Source organism: Perna viridis, chromosome 4 (genome assembly GCF_037379345.1).
Source record: "Perna viridis isolate PV_CMFRI_1.1 ecotype Kerala chromosome 4, ASM3737934v1, whole genome shotgun sequence".
Taxonomy (NCBI): Eukaryota; Metazoa; Mollusca; class Bivalvia; order Mytilida; family Mytilidae; genus Perna; species Perna viridis.
In genome coordinates this window covers 40,052,305-40,073,038 of record NC_142448.1, presented here as the reverse complement: position 1 = coordinate 40,073,038, position 20,734 = coordinate 40,052,305, and the positions used below count along the sequence as shown (strand labels likewise).

Below are 20,734 nucleotides of genomic sequence, written 5' to 3'. Positions count from 1 at the left end.
CTCCATAATGTGATCATTTTATCAATTTTTAGACCAATAGATATTTGCGACATCACACCACGGTTGATGTGGAACGAGCAAGTGATATAAAATAGGCATTAAGACTTGCTGCTCGTGTGATTGTGTAACATTTTACTGTAAAAATCCTGAAAAGTCGAAAGTGACTATCTGACGTTTCCAACTTGTACTACCGACACTATTAGTGACGTCACAAACGGACACGCGCTAGATTTTCTGCCGTGAAAGTCGAATACGACAAAGTATTAACTCACGTTTTTTTTATATCAACATCCTTAGAAAATTGTGGAGGCTCGTTCATTGTGATTTTGAAATCAAATATCTTTAGTTGATTTTTTGCTATTTACAATTTTTCGCTCATTATGAAAGTTATAAGAATCATTTGACAAAATATATACAAAATTAGAAACCAATCAATAGTTACTAAGCAGTATATACAATTCAGAAAATGTTGATGTCTTAAACATGATGCAGAATGGGCAATTATTAACGGTTATATAATACGATTGGTCGTATTGTATTTAAATTTCGCATTGAAAAACATACGTACAAATAACAAAACGAATAATAGTGTACAGGGGGAAATCATGCGTACAGTATTGTCCATTGAATAAAACACAATAGTTCCACATGTAAAGGTGTCATCAATAAAGTTTCTGCTCTTGGGTAGCAATATTGCCGTCAACATAAATAACATTCTCGCCAGCGCCTAGATGCGTTATCAAAAGAAATATGAAATGAATAAAGGGAAATTGTTTTTGTTTTTATCATCAGTAAGTAATTACTGTGTGTTATGAACTGAACCACTATTTCTTGTTGGAATGCATGTACAACTAACTCATAACCTTATAAATGAAATAAGAGAGTGTTTTGTTAATTCCAAGGAACCATGAGTATCGATGCTTAACAGCTTAAATTTAGTGTAATTGATTATACAAAATATATACATTATGCATGAATAGTTCTATAAGAAGAAAACAATCAATGCAAAACACAGGTACAGGATTATATAAAACAATACTTAAGTCATCGATAAAAAGCAAGCAGTACATGTTCTGTATTGACAAAATACAAATTGTAGGTCAGTGAAATTTCAGGTAAAAATATTAATTTTCCTTTAAAACTGAGTGATTTAAGAAAAGATTGAATACAAACAAGGAATCAATTTTAAAATCAACAAATTCCTCAAAAAGGAAATATAGGGGCAAGATATAAAACGATAAATACATTGTGTATTAAAAAATATAATAAGTTCGGCTCCACTTCTACTAGTCCTGCCTTACAGTTACGAAACCTGATAATCAGAACTGGTTGTTTTCATCACCTGTGTACTGTGGATGAAAACACAGTTTTTATGGTAAGATTCGATTCACACTGACGCAGAATTTGGGTTTTCGTCACTTCTGTTTGGAGGACTTGAAATTACAACCATTTCATAGATAGCACTTCTAGAAACTTGTCTTGTGTGATGTGGTCTTTGAGACGAGTCGATTGTTTGATTTCTTATCGCAACTAAGCTTTGTTTCCTTAAAAAAAAACAATGTGACACGTTATATTTCGATCCGAATGTATGTCTTTACAGCGAATCAATGATTTGAAAAAATTAAAAGGTGTTTTGTGAAAAAAAAACAATCAGCATTATTTCTTTTTCTTTTCTTTTTTTATCATTTTTATTCACTCGATTTCGTTCTACATTTAAAAGATAGGGCTCACTTTGGAAAAGTATAAACAAATTCATCAAATCATTAAATATTCTCTAGCAACAACTTATAAGGTCAATACAAGGACGTATTGTACATGATTTAATGGGAACAGATTAGTTGAATTCTTCCAAAATATTTCCCGTGTTGCTGTTACTACATGCCATTGTAAAACCAGTCAATATATCTTACAACTACCGTTCGAATATTATCCTAGATATGATCAAAACTGCAAATACAATACAAAATACAAACGTGTGCTAATATATGATATAGCTTTCAAATATGGGATTTAGCTGTCAAAACGACTTTTACCCATCCAATACGTCACATTGGACTGGTTTAAATCCATATTGGCCTAGCGTATTGGACTGGTGAGTCATCAAAGGTATGATTACGTAAGGTTTTCCATAATGGATGAATTATTGGTCCTCGGCTAGAAATATATAACTTCGGCCACGCCTCAGTCCAATATGTCTAGCCTCGGATCAATTACTTAGCCGTTGGTAGCAAAGATTACATTATTGTTTCAGCATCGACATTATTCAATAAATAACATTTCTTCAAAGTAAAGAATTCTGTATCGACGGACATGTTTTAATGACTACAAGATTGAGTCAAAACGATAGACAATACTTCTTTCTTATTTGATCTTGTAGAAAGTAAAATGTAATATGAACATATGCATGAAGCAAAGATATCGTAGAAGTGGATACTGAAGGTTTTTGTTATTTCAGTATTGTCAAAACTTTTTGTTTTTGTTATTTAAATTCAAGTGCTTAGTGCTGATTAATTAAGAGTAATCAAGGGAACCAAGGTTATAGCAATAGTCAAAAGAATGTAATCCAGGGAAAAAGACTAGATATGGAAAACAGACATACCTAACAAAGAACATAAAGTAACTGAAATCATACATACAAAGTAACGAAAGCAAATGAGCAACTCGGACTCCACTAAAACTGAGAGCATGGACCAGTTGCACCGGTAATGTAAGCGTTTTCTGCTTTTCTAGAAAGATTCACCGAGTTGCTCATCAAAAGTCAAGTCCGGGGTAGACGAAAATGGAAAGAAAAACAGTGACAAGTTGAACAAATCAGTTTTCATGACGCAGATGCATACACCGTTATGTACGATATTTCAGTCCCTCCTTGTCGCGTGTTAATATGATATTTCAGATAAATGCAAATCTCATGTATATATTTGTCTCTGGATGAATCAATTTATTTAACCCGCAATTATGCATGCACGGCTTGACACTACAAAGACAAATATGCCTGCATGTTATAGTAAAAATGTTATACATGCTATACCTTATTTTGTCCTTGTCATGAAAAATGTCCACTCATTCTATTATATCGGTTATAGAATGGGAATGGGTTTATCTATAGTGTTGCCGTTTCATGGCAAATAACAGTAGTTTTAAGTTAAGGACTTTATGCAGACCCAATTAAAAGTATTCATTGATACTTTAATTGACCACTTGTGTAAATAAACAGGAAAACATTCCTATATTAGGTTATGTAAACTGCTTAAACTATGTTTTTCTCATAAAAATGTAAATATGTATACATTTGTATATCATTTTATAACCACGAGGAATGTCGAAACATTTTGTGTAGTTAATGATTTGTATTATATCTTCTTTTGTTTTTGATTAGTGTTGAATACACAATTTTGTACATACAGTCCTTGAACCGATCCACGCAACGATTTGACGGATAGATGACCGTTCACGCTGTTTTATTATTTAAAATGACGTTAGATCTATTTTAAATAAAAGAAATGTAAAATAAAAGTATAAATTGATGTTTAAATATATTACATCATATAAATAAGTGTATAAATAAGAGTAAAATTGACACACAAAAAAAACAACAAAAACCGTAAAATACATTGATTTTTAACTACTATAACTACCTTGTCTTCCATGCAAACAATGATGCCCCAATTGCTATCATAAGAACTAATAACACAGCATTGTACAAAACGATTCCTTTGATGTTATCTGTCCGAACAAAAATACCTTTACTGCAATGTACATGTACAACATTACAAAGCTGATTTTAAATTCTAGATATTAAGCTTTACAGAGCATGTGTTGCCGTTTTGTAACATTCTATATTCCGTATGAGGCTAACCGAATCAAATAAATGTTGCCATCGGCTTACTACATTGTGTTTGTGGTACATTGTTACACATTGTACTTTGCAAAACTGGGTAAACTAAATGTATGAACTGGATTGATGGCTTCAATATCAAAGGTGTTCATAGTAACTAAACGAATGTCTGCTGTACTATTTCTGAATTTTCTTTTTTTCTTGTTTTTGTTTTATGAGTATGAGATTTGATTTATCTTTTTTTTTTTTTTGTTGTTGTTCAAGCATAAGTTATTTTTTATGTTGAATGTGTTTTTCTTTTCCCTTTTTTTCATGGGGAAAAGTATATGAATGGATATAGTACTTGATCTTAATAAGGTTGATCTAGGGTAAGGAAAATGAATCTTAAAATCATTGATATATGTGCATCATATTCAAAATCACCAAACTCTATCAAACTTTCAAGCTTTCATTTGAAACAGAATAAAACCATTCCAAGTTACTTTGATGCATACATGATATCGATGTACATGTAAAATATTGAAAACACTATAAACGGATTAATAAGAGTTGTGTGCCTTACCCTAGGTCTACCTCCTTAAGAATGAAATGCTTTAAATTCTGATGAGCATAGTGATGGATAATTGAAGCAGATATAAATTGTTTAAAGGCAAATGCTCAGTTCTTGCATCTATAAATGAAGGTATTTGAATGAAAAATTGGACAAAATGTAACACATTTTTCCCTGCGATTTCAGTAGAGATAATATTTTGTTGATTCATTTTCATGAGTTGACACTACATAATTGCTCACTTTGACTGTTAGTTGTAGTTTTTTCTTCTGTCAAAACTGTAAAAACAACAATGTATTAAAATTCAGATTAATAATCATAAGAATGAACAAAATGCGATACACATTGCTTATCGATAAGTTGTTTCCTAGATTGTGGTATAGCCTTCCTGCAACAAGATATTTCCTGCTGTGACATCCAAGTTCGAGGAACACGTTAACAAACCAACTGCATTTTTTAAAAACACATTGATACCATATGTATAACAACAAATGTGCATGCTGTCAAAAATTAAAATCTAGGGCCACTACAAATATTTGGTAAAATTACTTAAACACATCGTCGGTGTAGTCCTTTGTTTGTGCATTTGTTTAACTTATTATCAGTGTCTTTATTTCTGTATCTACTAAGGATTCACACCAAAGTTCTTTAACCCCGCTGCATTTTTTTTTGCGTCTGATTTGTGTCATGTTTTTTTTCTAATTTGTTGTTTTTGGGATTTTTTTTATTTTGCTTAAATATATTAAGTCAACTATTTCGCTGCACCTGTCCATGATATTGTTTCGGGGCCAGTCATAACCTTCCCTGTGGTGTGTTTGTTTCATCTTCGTTCATTGAAAACCCATGGGTGGAATTGAGCTGACATCCCATCGGGGTTTGTTGTCTTCTTCTTGGTTCCCCTGATTACTCTTTGACACCACTGGGTCGATACCTCTGCTGGTGGATTTTGTCTCCGAGGGTATCATCAACCCAGTAATACAATTTTTAAAATTAATGGTTTTAACAAGAGGAATGAAAGAAAAATTGGCTCGGACGTCGCCCAGTATAAAAAGGTCCGAACCTGTCAGCAGATCGGACACTCTGTTGTCTTGTAAGTATGTGGTGTCCTCAGATGGGAATCTTAGCACACTCACATCTGGTATGGAAAGTGTCCCGACCAATTCAACTAAAAGTACCCAATCACACGTTCAGTCTGCAGAACCATCTATTCCAGTACAAAAATTCTGACTATTTTAAAATTATCAAACCATGTTTCATCACTTTAAACGATACATTTGACTACAACGATGTCGAACCACATTGTACCATATCAAAATGGGGTATTAAAAATTGCAAAACATGCAACATTCTTATAACCGACCCTTGCTTCTCCAGTTCCCTTACAAACAAAACCTTCCATACAAGAAGTCACGATGACTTAAGTTGCAAATCAACAAACTTAATATATGGATTAGAATGCAACTTATGTGGTTAAATATATGTCGGAGAAACGCAAGAATGATTAAATAAAAGAATGTGCAGTCATCGTTCGGGAATTAACATTACCCAATTCCCGACAATTTATTAACACTTTAATCAACAAGATCATTCAATCCTCTCCATGAAAATTTCTATTTTAGGAAAAAAATTACCATCCTACGAACAGTCCCGTTCTAAGTAAAAACTATCATAGGGAAAGAGAGGAGTACTGGATACGCAGACTAGGTACTGCAATACCTTACGGATGCAATGACAACATCAAAAGTATCGGAAACCTTTCAAGCCAATATAACAATAACGTAAATGTGATGAATTTATTTGACAAAAATCAAAGACGGGAAAGGAGTCATGGCCATCGCCACTATACACAAACCTCTTGGACTTCATCACATTAGAATCAAACTTTATTCTATACCTCCCACTCTACTACACTCCCTGTACAAAACAAGTCTTGACACTCCTGTTTCTGACCCCGCGTCATCATTATACAGACTTGTTGCCATCATTTTGGATATTGGTTTCCACAGACTCTTTAAACCAATTTGTGTGAAAAGTCAAGATGAAGAAAAACGATCATTTCTTCCACTACCGTTTGTCAACAAAGGTATAGATGCAATTAATTTGGCTAACATCCTCCATCACAAAAACTTTACCAGCAAAATTCCCCCATATTTCAAAGACAAATCCATACCAATTATTTCATATTCCTATACTTCACCCATCGCATCCAAAATTTTCAATTATAAAAGGCTATTGCAGAAGCTCGAGATTGAGGACTTCAAGGCTAAACCACCTGACTGTTCTTGCAAAACCTCTCCATTCAAATATGGTCCTTCTGGTCATGTCGTTACTGGAGATTTGACCATTATCGAAAACGAATATCTGCGTAATATCCTTTCTAAAGCTCCCAAGTATCGTGAACCACGCTCCAGAAATTGGAATTATAATTTTAAAGTTCTTATGGATGCCGTCGAGGACTATGCAAGAAAATGGATAAAACGAGAACAAAAAGACATTGATTCTCTGTCAGAGTGGTTAAAGGCCGTGAGATCTTTAATTTTGAAACGAATGAAGGTTTTAAATAGGTCAATGAGTGCCAAGGCTACATCAGTTTTCAAGGATCCCGATATAGCAAAAACATTGTCTACTATACATGACAAGTATGTTGTTGTACCAGCAGACAAAGCACAAAACAACATTGTTTTTGTCTGCAGAACGTTTTATATCCACTGTTTATTATCAGAGGTAGACGTAGAAAATGATAGCAGTGATAGGACCTACACTGCCACCACTCTCTCCAAAGAAGAGATTGTGGAAAACCATAAATCTGTGCTATCGTCTTTTGGTCTCTCTACCAAGGACGATGATTGTGATTTACCGTCTATATAATGGATTCCTAAACTTCACAAGAATCCATACAAACAACGTTTCATAGCTGGATCTGCAAAATGTACCACCAAAGCTCTTTCAAAACTTTTAACGTCTATACTCACAACTGTCAAAGAGGGTCTACAGTCCTACCACAACACTTGTTACTCCCGTAGTGGTATTAATTCAATGTGGATCCTTAAAAAATTCGAAAGATCTTTTGGAAACAATCAGTTCAAGACTATTTTCTGAATATAATAGAATTAAAACCTATGATTGTTCAACACTGTATACTTCTATTCCCCATACTCAGTTAAAATCCCGACTTAAAATCATTATACATCGTTGTTTTTCCAAAAAAAGATGGTACATCTAGATACAAATATATAGTTCTTGGTAGAGATTCCTCATACTTTGTGAGAAATAATTCCAAATCATTTTCCAAATATACAGAGGAAGACGTTTACAAAATGCTGGAATTTTTAATCGACAACATATTTGTCTAGTGTGGCAGACGTATTTTTCAACAAACGGTCGGCGTTCCAATGGGAACAAATTGTGCTCCTTTACTTGCTGACCTATTCCTTCACTCTTTTAAGGCTGACTTTATAGCTGATCTGATCAGAAAGAACGAATACCGTTTTCCTAGATCCTTCAATCTCAGTTTCCGCTATATAGATGACGTATTATCTTTAAACAATCCTAATTTCGGGGATTTGATACATCGCATCTACCCAAAAGAACTTGAGATAAAGGATACAACAGACAATGTGGAGTCAGCCTCATAGCTTGACCTATACTTAGAAATCGATGGTAAAGGAAAACTATTGACCAAACTTTACGACAAACGTGATGACTTTTCATTCAGAATTGTTAACTTTCCTTTCATCTGTGGCAACATCCGTTCGGCTCCTGCGTATTGAGTGTTCATATCATAACTCATGCGTTATGCCAGAGCTTGCCGAAACTACTCAGACTTTTTGTATCGCACTAGAACTCTAACAAATAGGCTTCTGGAACAGTATTATGTTGCTACAAGATGGAAGTCATCACTACAGCGGTTTTATGGTCGTCATCATGAACTCGTGGATCGTTATGGTGTATCCATCAGCACTATGAAAACTGATGTATTCAAAGGGTCATAGTTTTCATTTTCTCGTTTGTCTCCCCCGAACTTGACTTTTTATGAGCAACTCGGCGGGTGTTTCTAGAAAAGCAGAGACACTTACCCTACCGGTGCACCTGGTCCATGCTCCCAGTTTTTAGTGGAGTCCGAGTTGCTCATTTACTTTTCTTACTTTGTATGTATGATTTTAGTTACTTTATGTTCTTTGTTGTGAATGTATGTTTTCCATGTCCAGTTTTTGTCCCTGGATTACATTCTTTTGATTACCGCTATAACCTTGGTTCCTTTGATTACTCCCTCATATTAAACATATCCACTCTTGTTATATTCAGATTATTTAAATTGAATTGACTTAAATTACACACATACAAGTAGTGGTTACGACTTCCAACCAAATCGTATTCAGGGCTAATCTTAGTAAAAAAACATGGTAAAATTGGTAGCCATTGCATTTCTGTCAAGCAAGCAACATAAAGCAAATAAGGAGATACTCGTAGGATTCTGAGTCCAAATGATATGCCTTTGATGGAATACGCATTCCAGACTTTTGCTTCAGTAGCCAGGTATATTTGAAATTCGTGTACAATTGTCGAACAAGTACAAAACAGAGGTACGCTTCATTGAATAAATATTTCCACCATAAAATGCATTCAATAAACGCAATGAAAATTAAACTACAATCAATCGATCAAAGATGTTCTTAAATACATGTAATGTCATTTTATTTCATATGCTTAACGGTAATTAGAAATAGGTCTCCAATGTCTTCAATTGATCTCATCTATTTTCCTTCCTCTTACTAACCATTTGACGATATGATATAATTGATGTTTCTGTGTATTATCACGCTATTCAAATGAAATTGTCTTACCTGCAACTGTGTTGTTAAGAATCCGAAAATATGCTCGAGGTGTAGAATTACCATGTCTAGATTTACATATCCATTCCACTAAGCCTATTTCTTTGAAATTGATATCATATCGAAGCAATACAAAATGGAATCAATTTGAGGGGTGTACATAACTATATTGTTTTATATGATAAAACCTGTAAACTTATTAATATGATTAATAAAAAGTTTAAAAATAGATGGTCATTATTATAAGTTCATTTTTAAGCGGCGTTGTGATTTGTTACTAATCTAAAATACAAAACATATTCCATACTTCTATTTATTTTCGGAATGCCTTTTCTAAAACAAATCATAAATTAATGTTTCACCCAACGAAAACATAATAAGTAGATAACTGGACAAGACTTTGTGCTGCTTAACCTTGTTCTCTCTTATCGCTTTGATTAACATATACTAGCTTATTAAAGCATACAAACATTTGTGGTAAAAAATTATATTTTCAACAAATCAAAAAGATTAACATACAAATGATAATGATTATTACCGAATTGAAAAATAATCCCTGTAAAGTTACACGGCACTCTCCTTAATATCTGTAAACATTTGTTGTTATTTAGATTTTCAAATGTGTTCAGATCTGTTTCAACACTGCAACCATATGATGTAACGCTGATGTTGGAAATATCATAACTCTTCTTTACTGAAGAGACTTCAGGAAATTGTTTTTTGCATTAAAAAAACAATACAATAAATATAGAAATGATGCAGTAACTCTGATCAAACGCAATATATTAGTAGAATATAATTGTTTCTGTTCAAAAGGATGTCACGGATAATTCGTATTTCTTTTAATTATCAAAAGGAAACATATAACATTTTGTTGCAGTCAATTAAAAAGTTCCTCACCGATGGGTCCATAATCGTACAATATTGAGACAATCATACAATGCAATGACAGTGTCGTTTACATATTGAGTTCTTTTCATTGTTAACCCTTTCCATTAAACTTTGAAAATTATTTGATAATCTTCTGAACTGACAGAAAATCACAAGTACAGGGTCTTTAATGAGATTAGTGTTTCCAAAGGAGAATGGGCTTTCATTAGCCTAAAATACAAATGAATGCTAGATGTTGAAAGATGTGATTTGGGCTTTTTAGCCTTAGATCTTTCCACAACGAAAAAAAAACCAAACATGATATTCCTTACAATTTCTGCATTAAAAGGACAAGATAATTGCTTGAATTAAGCCAATTTGTCAATTTATAACTTTTTGGTTACTTTCTTGTCATATTTTGGCAGGTTAATGGTGTCAACACTCAAGACAGAACTTTACTTTTAGTGAGTATATTATTATTAAGTAAAGTTGTTTCTTCAGTGTGAACATATTTTTGGACGCAAATATGTAAAAGAAACAACACAAAACATTTGAGCATTTTTTTCGTTACATGACGTATGACTGTTACCTTGCTCACTGATGTAGACTGGCACACTCTTTCCATTTGAACAGACCATTTCACATAATTTATGATCAACACATTGATTCGTCGTTCTTTCAAAGTGTTCAATGAGGTGTGTTCCTTGATTTTGTATGCACTTACAAACCATCTTCTGTGGAACAAAATATTTCATATCGACTAGAACATGAAAGGAAAACTATATTGACCATATGTAAATTAGTTAACACATCAATTTAAATCTACGTGTTTTTAGGTTACTGATATAGTAAGAGTGTGTTCTATTGAATGAATAACATTTCTTTTAGATGATGTATTTAATATATTATGCAAACAAAGCAAAAGTGTAAATGCAATCGGACTTGTAGGACATACTTACAAAATATATGAACAAATCAAAATTCAGCTCAATTATACATCGCTTCACGCAGTTATAAAATGAATTTTCTATGTTGGACGTGGCGTTTAAAACCTCATCTAAAACCATTTGGACTTCTGCTTTTGTTGAATTATTGTCAAGATTCCCTTTTGTGAAACAGCCTGTAAAATCATTTTTATTGAAGTGAAATATGTTTTGTAATCTATTAATATAAAATATATTTAGCGATCATAAGCAAACAAAAAGTAACAACCAATCCATTCAGTTTATGTTTTAAGCAAATAGTTTAGCCTCTATCTTTTAAAACTATTCAAGTTCAAATTTAATGGAAAGTGAATATTGCTTTGTATGGCATCTTCATCTTCGTTATGAAAATCGGCCTATGGGATTTTTTTGTTAACCAATATATTGCACCTAACAATAAAGCATGTACTATATTGATAATCTCCATGTCTTGACAATTATACCATATACGACTGGCGCCTTACGTACAACGTATAACGGTGCGTTTTGCTCGGTTTGTTGGAAGTTAATGTATAAATATGGCTTGACACTTTTATTTATATAATGTTAAGTAGGATATATGTGCTTGCTTGGTATTGTTGTGCGTGGTATAGATTAAAACATTTTTATCGATTTGTTTTTTTTACCTGCAAATCTAGTCCACTTCTGTGCCTTTTCTGTAACTTGTTCATCACCAGTAAAACCGCTCATCTCCGACGTGATATCCATGGCTTTCAATCCTTCATTTTCTGTTGAAATATTACATATAGCCTCTGTAAACATTGGAAGGAAGTAAACAATTTTCCACTGGTGTTTAACAAACATTTTTGAACTTCAACCACTTTGTTTTCTTGCCGTTTAATAAAAGAAAAAAAATGCGTTATAAGTGTGTCGTGTTTTTGCTTCAATCGAATAGTTTGAACAGGAAAATTTAAATAGTCACTTGGAAAAAAATCCTGGTTGTATTGATTTATGCAAATTAGTACAAAGGATAACAAAATCGAGGTTTATCCGAGTAACGTATGTATTTATTACTTATTTTCTAAATGTTAGTGTTTTGTTATATGTGTATTTATATAATATCAGCTAAAGGCAATTACATTGAATAGTTTTGTTACTGCCCCACCACAAAGTTGTGCGAGGATATAATTTAACTCTTGCCGGTCATTTTGTCATTCCGGGCGGACTAGTTTCCCGGATTATTTTTAATCCAAATATCTTGAAATATAACATAACACAATAAATAAGAAACTTTTCAATAAGCTGCTGTCAGTTACTAGGTAAATTTTATACCAATCATCCAAGAGTTATTGTAAGAAAACCTGCAGGATAGAAGACGGTATTTTAGAACATATTTCCCCAAATTTTACTTGCTGTTGATACATGAATGGATTACATTCTTTTGGTTATCGCTATAACCTTGTTTCCCTTGATTACTCTTTCTGTAAGATTTCCCCAAGAGGTAAATGAACCTGCTCAAATATTCTCACGACTTCCTCGTGAAATAAAAATTATCTGAGTTCGTAAAATTGGTAAAAATGATATTTCAAAAGACTACACAGTTCGTCGCATTAAAATTCAGAATGCTTTACACTTTTTAAAAAATAATAATCATGGTTTTAGGAATATTATAATCAGTGAGGACAGATTAAATTCTCTCCCTGAAAATGGTGAACTACAAAATATTTTAACAGTTGAAATAAATAAAGACTCATGTTCCTTGAAAAAAGATAAAGGACCTGCTCCTGATCATACTAACCCAGGAGAAATTGAAGGAACAACACATTCAGGTGTACTTTTGTCTGATCCCAAAGTAAATATTTCAGAGGAAGTAAATAAAATTGTTAAAGATGTTCTTGGGGAAAATAATCCAAAAACAGTACTTGTAAATAAAAAAAGGTTCTTTTGTCCTCCAATGGCCAACTCGCAATAATGATCCAGTGTCAGAATTTACAACTCAATATTTTTGTACTCTTTCATTCCCCACTCGTTTTCCATATGGTACAGGTGATTTTTTTATTAATCCTGCTAGAACTGTTACATATATGGCAGATTGGGCTGAACACTTACTTGAAGATGGGCGTTTTGCAAAACATCCTTATTTTAAATTTATTGTACACAATATGATTAGCAGAAAAAAAGGCACTTGAATGTGGTTGTTTTGTTGCCAATCAATACCTAGGTGATGAACATCTGACTGTTTCTGATTTAAATGAAAAAATTTAAAATGGTGATGATTCTTTTGCCAAAAATATTCTTTATTTTGGTGCATCATTAAGAGGTACTTCTCAGTATTGGGCACAAAGGGCAAAAGAGTTAAGAGCTTTGATTCAGTTCAAATAAATGAGAAAAGGGATTGCCATCGTGTTTTTCTACAGGTAGTTGTGCAGAATATCATTTTAAGCCCTTAAAACGACTTTTGTCAATATATATAAAGGAAACTACTGGTGAAGAAAGAGATTTATCAGACATATCTGTACTTTTTTGATGTTTTACAAAAACACACCCACATTGTTGCCCAATACTTTGATATTAGAACTCTTAACTACTTTCATGATGTGATGTCTCCAGCATTTGGTGTTAAATTTTTTTGGTATAGGCAAGAATTTGCTAAGTCAAGAGGTATGGTTCATTGGCATGGGCTCTGTTGGCGAAATGACCAAGAACCACACTTTCTTATTAATAAGGCTTTAAAGGAAGGGTTGTCAGATGATAAATGTGCTGCAAGACTACATGATTGGGCTGCCTCTGAATTTGGCCTTACTGCATCTCATCCAGCTGGAAAAAATGCAGATGGTAATCCCAAGAAAGAATTTTGGCCTCCTCCAGAAGGCACTGCCCCTAAACCACCTGAGGAAAAAAACTCACTTATTAAGTTATTAATGGATGTAAGTACATCACAAGAGTCCTTACTTGAAGATCACTTACTACTTACAATAGATTCAATACACATAGTTGTTCTGATTATTGCTTAACTTCCAAATTGGGAAAAACAAAAAAATGTAGGATAGAATTTGGTAGTGAATCTTCCCCAAGTAAAGAATTGAGAGATACGCCAACACTGAAAACTGACAAATATGGTTCTCTCAGGCTTGAAATGGCCAGAGACCATCCAATCCTCGTTCAGCATTCAAAATTCCATACCCAAGGTTGGCGAGCAAATGGGGATGTATCTCTCATTCATTCTAGAAGTGACCCTGACAACCCCTCTGTAGATGAAATCATAGGAGTTGAAAAATATGTTACTGGCTATGCCTGCAAAGGTTATCAACCCACTGGTTCTATAGTTGAACTTTTTCATAACATTGTAAATTGTGATAATAAAACCACTAGTTCATCTACAAAATTTCTATGTACAAAACTTCTGATGAATACAGTAAAAAGAGACATCCCTGCTGTTGAAGCATCTTATTAATTATCTAAATTGCCCTTATATAGATCAAGTCATAGTTTTCAAAATATAAGCTTATCTGGTTCTCGCATTTTACAAAAAGATGGCTCAGATTTAAAAGTTACAAACATACTCCTTTAGATATATATCTACAGAGGGACGATAAAGATGTTTCATCTTTTTATAGCTTTATCTGCAAAAATGGAAAAGTGCCTGTTTTAACAGGATATTCAAATGCATCTTGGCCTCTTGAAGAAAACTACTGTAGAAGCATGTTGATTTCACAAACTCCAAATTTGCAGTTTAAAAGATACTAAAACTGAAGATATTTCTTGGGTTGATAGAATGAAATTATTTTTAGATTCAAATGATTGCCCTAACTTTGTCAAAGCCGATGTGGAACGAGCTAAACAAAAAGCAAATGAAACTAGTGCTGACAATGACAATGAAAATGACAAAGAATCAGTTATGGATGATCAACCTGAATGAATGGAATTAATTCATCCATGCAAGGAATTTGATGAATGTCAGAATGATTTTGTTTATAATGATGGGGTCCTGATTTTGATTGGAGTGAAGCTTCATTCCAATATCCCTCAGATTAAGGTGCTTCGTGGCTTCAGGAGGTTAAGGAATCAAGTTTGATTACAAATGATTCACAACTAAATCTTCCAAATGTTGATATTTCTAAAATGAATTCTGGGTTGGATGGAATTTATGTGTAGATACGGTGTTGAAAAGGGTAAAAATTGTAATGTCTCATGGGGTGGTCCACCAGTTGTCGTTTTTTTTTTTGGAGATGATGTTCAGCTACCTCCAGTTTTAGATTCCCCAGTATACAACTCATCTGGAAAAATACCTGCTTCAATGCATGGGGTTCTTGTTTGGAATGATTTTAACTGTGCTGTTCATTTACAGCAAATCATGAGACAGGCTGAAGACCAAAAGCAGTTGAAAGTTCTATTGGCATTAAGAAAATATAAGGCTACCTCTCTACAAACATGTTGGTTGCAAAATTTTCAATGGCACAATTTAAAGATGAAATATGGAGCTGATATACTAAACAGGATGTCTGAAAAGGGTTTATTTGTTTTTCCTACACATGTTGAGGTTTGGGGTCATAATAAATTGAAACTTTTGCATTTAAATGAAACTCACCCAATTGTAAAAATAGAATCTCAAAATAGGGGTTATCACACTAAGTCTGCTGATAGTGATAAATCAGGTGGTCTGCTAAGGACAGTATACTTGTGCAAGTCTGCCAAAGTGATGCTTCCAATTAACCTGTGTGTTTCACATGGCTTGTTTAACGGCTCTGTTGGAAAAATAATTTATATTGTACACAGAAGGGGTAAAAGACCAGAAAATGCACTGCCATCTGTTGTTATGGTTGAATTTGATAATTATAGAGGTCCTGCTTTCATAGAATAAAACCCAAAAGTTGTTCCTATTTTCCCTATTGAGAGAAAAATTGAATGTCCTTGTAACTGTTGTGTAAGAAAACAGATTCCATTAAAACTTGGGTCGACAACTACAATTCATAAATGCCAAGGCATGACCATAGGGAAGGGGGAATCTTTTAATTATATTATCATAAATCCTGGTTCAATGTCATTTAAATCCAGGAATACAGGTGCATTATTTGTTGCCCTTTCTAGAGCAAAGTCAGCAGGAGATGATACATGTAATTGTGAGCCTGATTTTGCCTGGCATTCAACTGTACTTGTAAACCAGGATAGGATTTGTCACACAGTCAATACTCCAACAGTTACAGCTCGTACAAAGGAGATTGCAAGAGTAATTAAGGGAACCAAGGTTATAGCGGTAATCAAAAGAATGTAATCCAGGGACAAAGACCAGACATGGAAAACAGACATACACAACAAAGAACATAAAGTAACTAAGATCATCATACAAAGTAACAAAAGTAAATGAGGAACTCGGACTCCACTAAAAACTGGGAGCATGGACCAGGTGCACCGGTAGGGTAAGCGTCCTCTGCTTTTCTAGAAACACCCGCCGAGTTGCTCATAAAAAGTCAAGTCCTATATCCACAACTGGTAGGAGATATGCCAATCTCATACCAACATAGTTTCTTAAATCCACAACTGGTAGGAGTATACCAATCTCTTACCAACATAGTTTCCTATATCCACAACTGGTGTTTCCTATATCCACAACTGGTAGGAGATATGCCAATCTCATACCAACAAAGTTTCTTATATCCCCAACTGGTAGGAGTATATCAATTTCTTACCAACATATTTTCCTATATCCACAACTGGTAGGAGATATACCAATCTCTTATCAAAATAGTTTCCTATATCCACAACTGGTAGGAGATATACCAATCTCTTACCAACATGGTTTCCTATATTAACAACTGCTAGGGGTGTACCATTCTGACACATTAAAAGTTATTTATATTCACCAATTGTTGGAGATACATTATTTGTAACCTTAAGTTATTATTAACTTAATCATTAAGAACATGGCACATAAATTTCTATTATTTTATACATACTAAACCATAGGTTAGAGATATACCAATCTCATACCCACATGTTTTACATATTCATGACTTAAAAGAGATATATCACTCTCTTACCAATGTATTTTTCTTTATTTACCACTAGTAAGAGATTTACCATTTTTTACCAACATGTATTTGTATATTCATCACTGATAGGAGGTATTATGGTCCCACAAATGTATCTCTTACCAACATGATTTTTTTACTGAATGACTCGGTACAGTAATTCCTTTATTTTGACCCTTTGAATGTAGAATTGGGTTATCATGTAAAGCCACTTGAAGTTATATCATCATATGTATTAAACACTCATTGTATAATTGAAATATCTGTTTTTAGTGGGAGGTATACCAATCTCTTACTAAAACACACTAAATCTACATGTATATCATTTTCACATTACCAATTATTTACACATATGAAAGATGTACCAATCTCTTGCTTAGATTAACCAAATCTATAGCATTTATTCTAAAACATACCAAATCTATTTTATTTTCACATTCCCAATTATTCACACATATAATTAAGTCAGAAGAAATTAATTTTATAGTAGTGTATTGTCAAATTGTAACAATTATTTGGTCTTATTATTTCTTATTCTAAGATTGTAATTTCACAGTTCTTATGATTATATTTTTATCTTTGTAGTTTTGTACCCTCTCAGGGGGTTTGGATAGCAATAAAAAATTAACTTTGCACACTGGCTAAAACAACCAAATCTAAAACATCTGCTTTTGCAAATTATGTATATGTTCATAATTATTTGACCAGTTACTTTATATTTGGATGCACCTCTAGGGGGGCTAAATTATTACACTACATATTCCTACATAAACCCTTTCTTAAAAACTTCAGGACTCGCATTAAAATCAGGTATGGGGGTCTTATATCCCAGATTTATGAGGATATAAGAATGGAAATTAATTCCACTTCTCTAGATAAAGGAGATCGAATATTTGTTATTTTTTGTGCTGGTTTATGTGACCTTACAACCAAAATAAAACATGAATTTGGGGCTGAGTTATCTTACTTCAGAGAAAGCAGTAATTTTGACAGCATTATATCAGAGTATACTGCTATGCTAAAAGATCTATTTGAGAGACAAATTCCTGTCATTTTTTCTACCATTCCTCCTGCTTCAATCTCATAGTACAGAGATTTTAACAAGAACAAATTTTATGTTCATACTGGATGGTTTCGACTTACTAAGAGCTGGTTTAGTGATGAGGATATTGCAGAGGCCCAAAAAAGTCTTGAACAGGATGTTACAGCCCTAAATGACCAAATTTGTGAGTTGAATTCTTAAAGAGAGGTATGAAAAATATTTGCTGGCATAAACCTATCATTAAACATAAAACGCACATGAAAAATAACAAAAAAAGAAAGTCCACCAAATTTTGTTATGACTTCATGTACAATGGTGTACATCCAGATGATAATTTATCAGATATCTGGTATAATAGCATGTGTACCACACTGGTTCACTTTCTTCTTGAATTAATCATGCGAAATTAGACAGATTACACACAACATTGGTTTAATCAAACTACAAAATTAAGAAATTTCATTTAGTAACACTTTAGTCTTGTCAAATTTGATAACTGTGAATGCCCAAAAATTGGAACTCACAGCATTGTTTGAAAACTTTTAAACTGTACTAAAATAGTATATTATCTCAAATTTAATATAAATTTCATAAATTGGAACTAGAAAAAGCATTATTTTTTAATAATTTAATTGGTACTTGGTGGAACAATTTTGATTTAGATATGTAAACAATACTGTTACATAAAACAAAAAAAAAAAGGCTTGCAAAGGGGGTGGGGGTGGGGGTGGGGGGGGGGTAACTTTATGCTATTACAGATGTTTAACCTAAAACAAACGGAGCTAGTTAAGATTTACCATTCAAACTTGACACAGCGTTGAATTTTATTGAGATAAGAATTTTTATACAGGATAAGAATTTCACCAGAATCAGAGTAACCCTTTTTAAGCATGTAATTCCTTAATTATTTCATTCACAACCTTCAAAATTAATCCCAAACTTTTTGGGGTGTGGCATCTGGTGGTATGATTGGAAAGAGATATGGTGTACATCAACTTCCATATATTCATTGTTAAATTCTATAGAATATAATTGTCATAACCAGTTGTCAATCTTCCTTTTGTAGTTCAGAACTAAAATTTTATAAACCAACAAATATTTAATTATGTACAGTGCATGAAATTAAAGAGGTTTCAGATGACACCAACAAAGAAGACAGTGATGTGCAATGTACCATTATACAAATAAATTAAGTCAGTCCAGTTCTATATTTTTAGATATTGAATTCATGGACATTTTTGTACTTAAATGTATTTCATTATTTGATACTACAAGTAAGAAATAAAACCAATATTTATGTCATTGGTGTGAGACATACCAGTCTCTGAACATCTTTGATTACAATGAACAATATTATATTTCTAAAAACACAATTTAATAAAAACATAATTACCTATGAGTTTGAAGCAGGAGTTGAATAAAAATAATTGAAAAGTTACAGTTTTTCATTTCTTTAAATAAATATGGTTTTTTTTTTGTGGTTTGAAACATACCAGTTTCTAACCATTTTTTTTTTTTGTATATTATAAATTTTTAAAAAATTAAATAAATATATGCCTGAGCTATAACAACATATACCATTCCAGGGGCGATGAAATTTAAGAGTATAGACTTGCTATTTAATTTTAGTACACATATTAGAAATGTTAATATTTGTGTGTGGAATTCTACACATATATAAGTTCAACTCAGACAAACAAAACAAAACAAAAAAAATAGACATTTTTTTTTTAAATTCAATCCCTGCCTCCATGCATGCCCTAAGGTCTGCCATTAACAGCCAATGTCAAGCATGTAACTGGATCATCAAAAGCATAAACAGCACTTTTAAGGTAAGCAATGCTGCATGGTTGTCAAGTTTTTTTTTTTTTTTGTCCTCTTTTTTACTTTTAAATACATCTCAAGTTTTGCTCTATGCATTGATTGACTGATTATGGTAAATTTAAAAAATGCTGCTTTTTTTAAAGCACTTTTTTTTCATTTTTGTTAGTTTGTTCTGCATGCTATAAAATTTAGTTGATTTCTGAGAAATTTGTAAGTGATAGTCTTCAATATAATAGGAATAGTTGGAGGTATATGAAGAAGAGGTTTCAGACATGAATTATACAGAATGAAATATACTGCATTATTTGTCGAACCCAGAATTTGCAAAATTGCTCATATTAAGAAAAGTATATCAGTGCTGACAAAATTAATTTATAAAAAAGCCAGAAAGGTTCTTTGAAATAATGTTTCTACAGGAGCGTTTAAAGGTTTCACCTTCCTTTCACCTTAGGATAGGTAATCATTTTCTTGTTTTGAATTTGCAGCTGTCGTCTGAATTTTGTTTACGTCACATGATATCTGTAAAATATTCCCACCATCCCATCCGTGGAGAACTGTAATATTTCCGGTACTTGATCTGACAGGCCAAAACTGATATTGATGTTGATAGATGAAAATGTTAAGTATTGCAAAGTCCTATAAAGTTATTGACCATTTTGAGAGCGAGGGAAAGAGCGGGATTGTGTTGGAATTTTGACGAAAAAAATTGTTCAAGTTACGCATTAATTGAAAAAAAATTCCCCTATTAATTAACATTTTTCAAATAGAAATTGTGATTTTGCTTGCTGCTTAATTATAAATAAAAAATATTGCACTTGAGAGGTAAAAA

The 20,734-nt window shown here is 32.8% G+C and overlaps 2 protein-coding genes across 4 annotated transcripts; one reads left to right on the top strand and one right to left on the bottom strand.

Annotated features, from left to right (window-relative positions):
• Nucleotides 1-1,241: 1,241 nt before the first annotated feature.
• LOC148620056 (uncharacterized) lies at nt 1,242-20,408 on the bottom strand. Of its 3 annotated transcripts, none has more exons than XM_088580641.1 (7): nt 20,352-20,408; nt 11,697-11,798; nt 11,047-11,207; nt 10,677-10,821; nt 4,628-4,663; nt 3,636-3,723; nt 1,242-1,544 (listed from the first exon to the last, which is right to left on the bottom strand). In XM_088580641.1, exons 2-7 carry the CDS (start codon nt 11,776-11,778, stop codon nt 1,388-1,390), a joined length of 669 nt encoding a protein of 222 aa, XP_088436767.1. In that variant the 5' UTR covers nt 11,779-11,798; nt 20,352-20,408; the 3' UTR covers nt 1,242-1,387. The 3 variants fall into 3 exon arrangements, with proteins under 3 accessions (XP_088436767.1, XP_088436768.1, XP_088436766.1); XM_088580642.1 differs by having other exon boundaries at nt 20,341-20,407; XM_088580640.1 differs by lacking the exon at nt 20,352-20,408 and having other exon boundaries at nt 11,697-11,925.
• Nucleotides 15,149-15,871, top strand: LOC148620057 (uncharacterized). Its single transcript, XM_088577080.1, has one exon. The coding sequence runs from the start codon at nt 15,149-15,151 to the stop codon at nt 15,869-15,871; it is 723 nt and encodes a 240-aa protein (XP_088433206.1).
• Nucleotides 20,409-20,734: the final 326 nt, after the last annotated feature.

Excerpts from the sequence above, each read along its gene's own strand:
- LOC148620056 (XM_088580640.1), bottom strand. The coding sequence starts at position 11,874 with ATGTTTGTTAAACACCAGTGGAAAATTGTTTACTTCCTTCCAATGTTT. Across the intron at positions 10,822-11,046 it reads TTGATTTGTTCATATATTTT|AAGATGGTTTGTAAGTGCAT; the intron begins GTAAGTATGTCC and ends TTTGTTCCACAG. Across the intron at positions 4,664-10,676 it reads AGTCTACATCAGTGAGCAAG|TTTTGACAGAAGAAAAAACT; the intron begins GTAACAGTCATA and ends TTGTTTTTACAG.
- LOC148620057 (XM_088577080.1), top strand. The coding sequence starts at position 15,149 with ATGGAATTTATGTGTAGATACGGTGTTGAAAAGGGTAAAAATTGTAAT.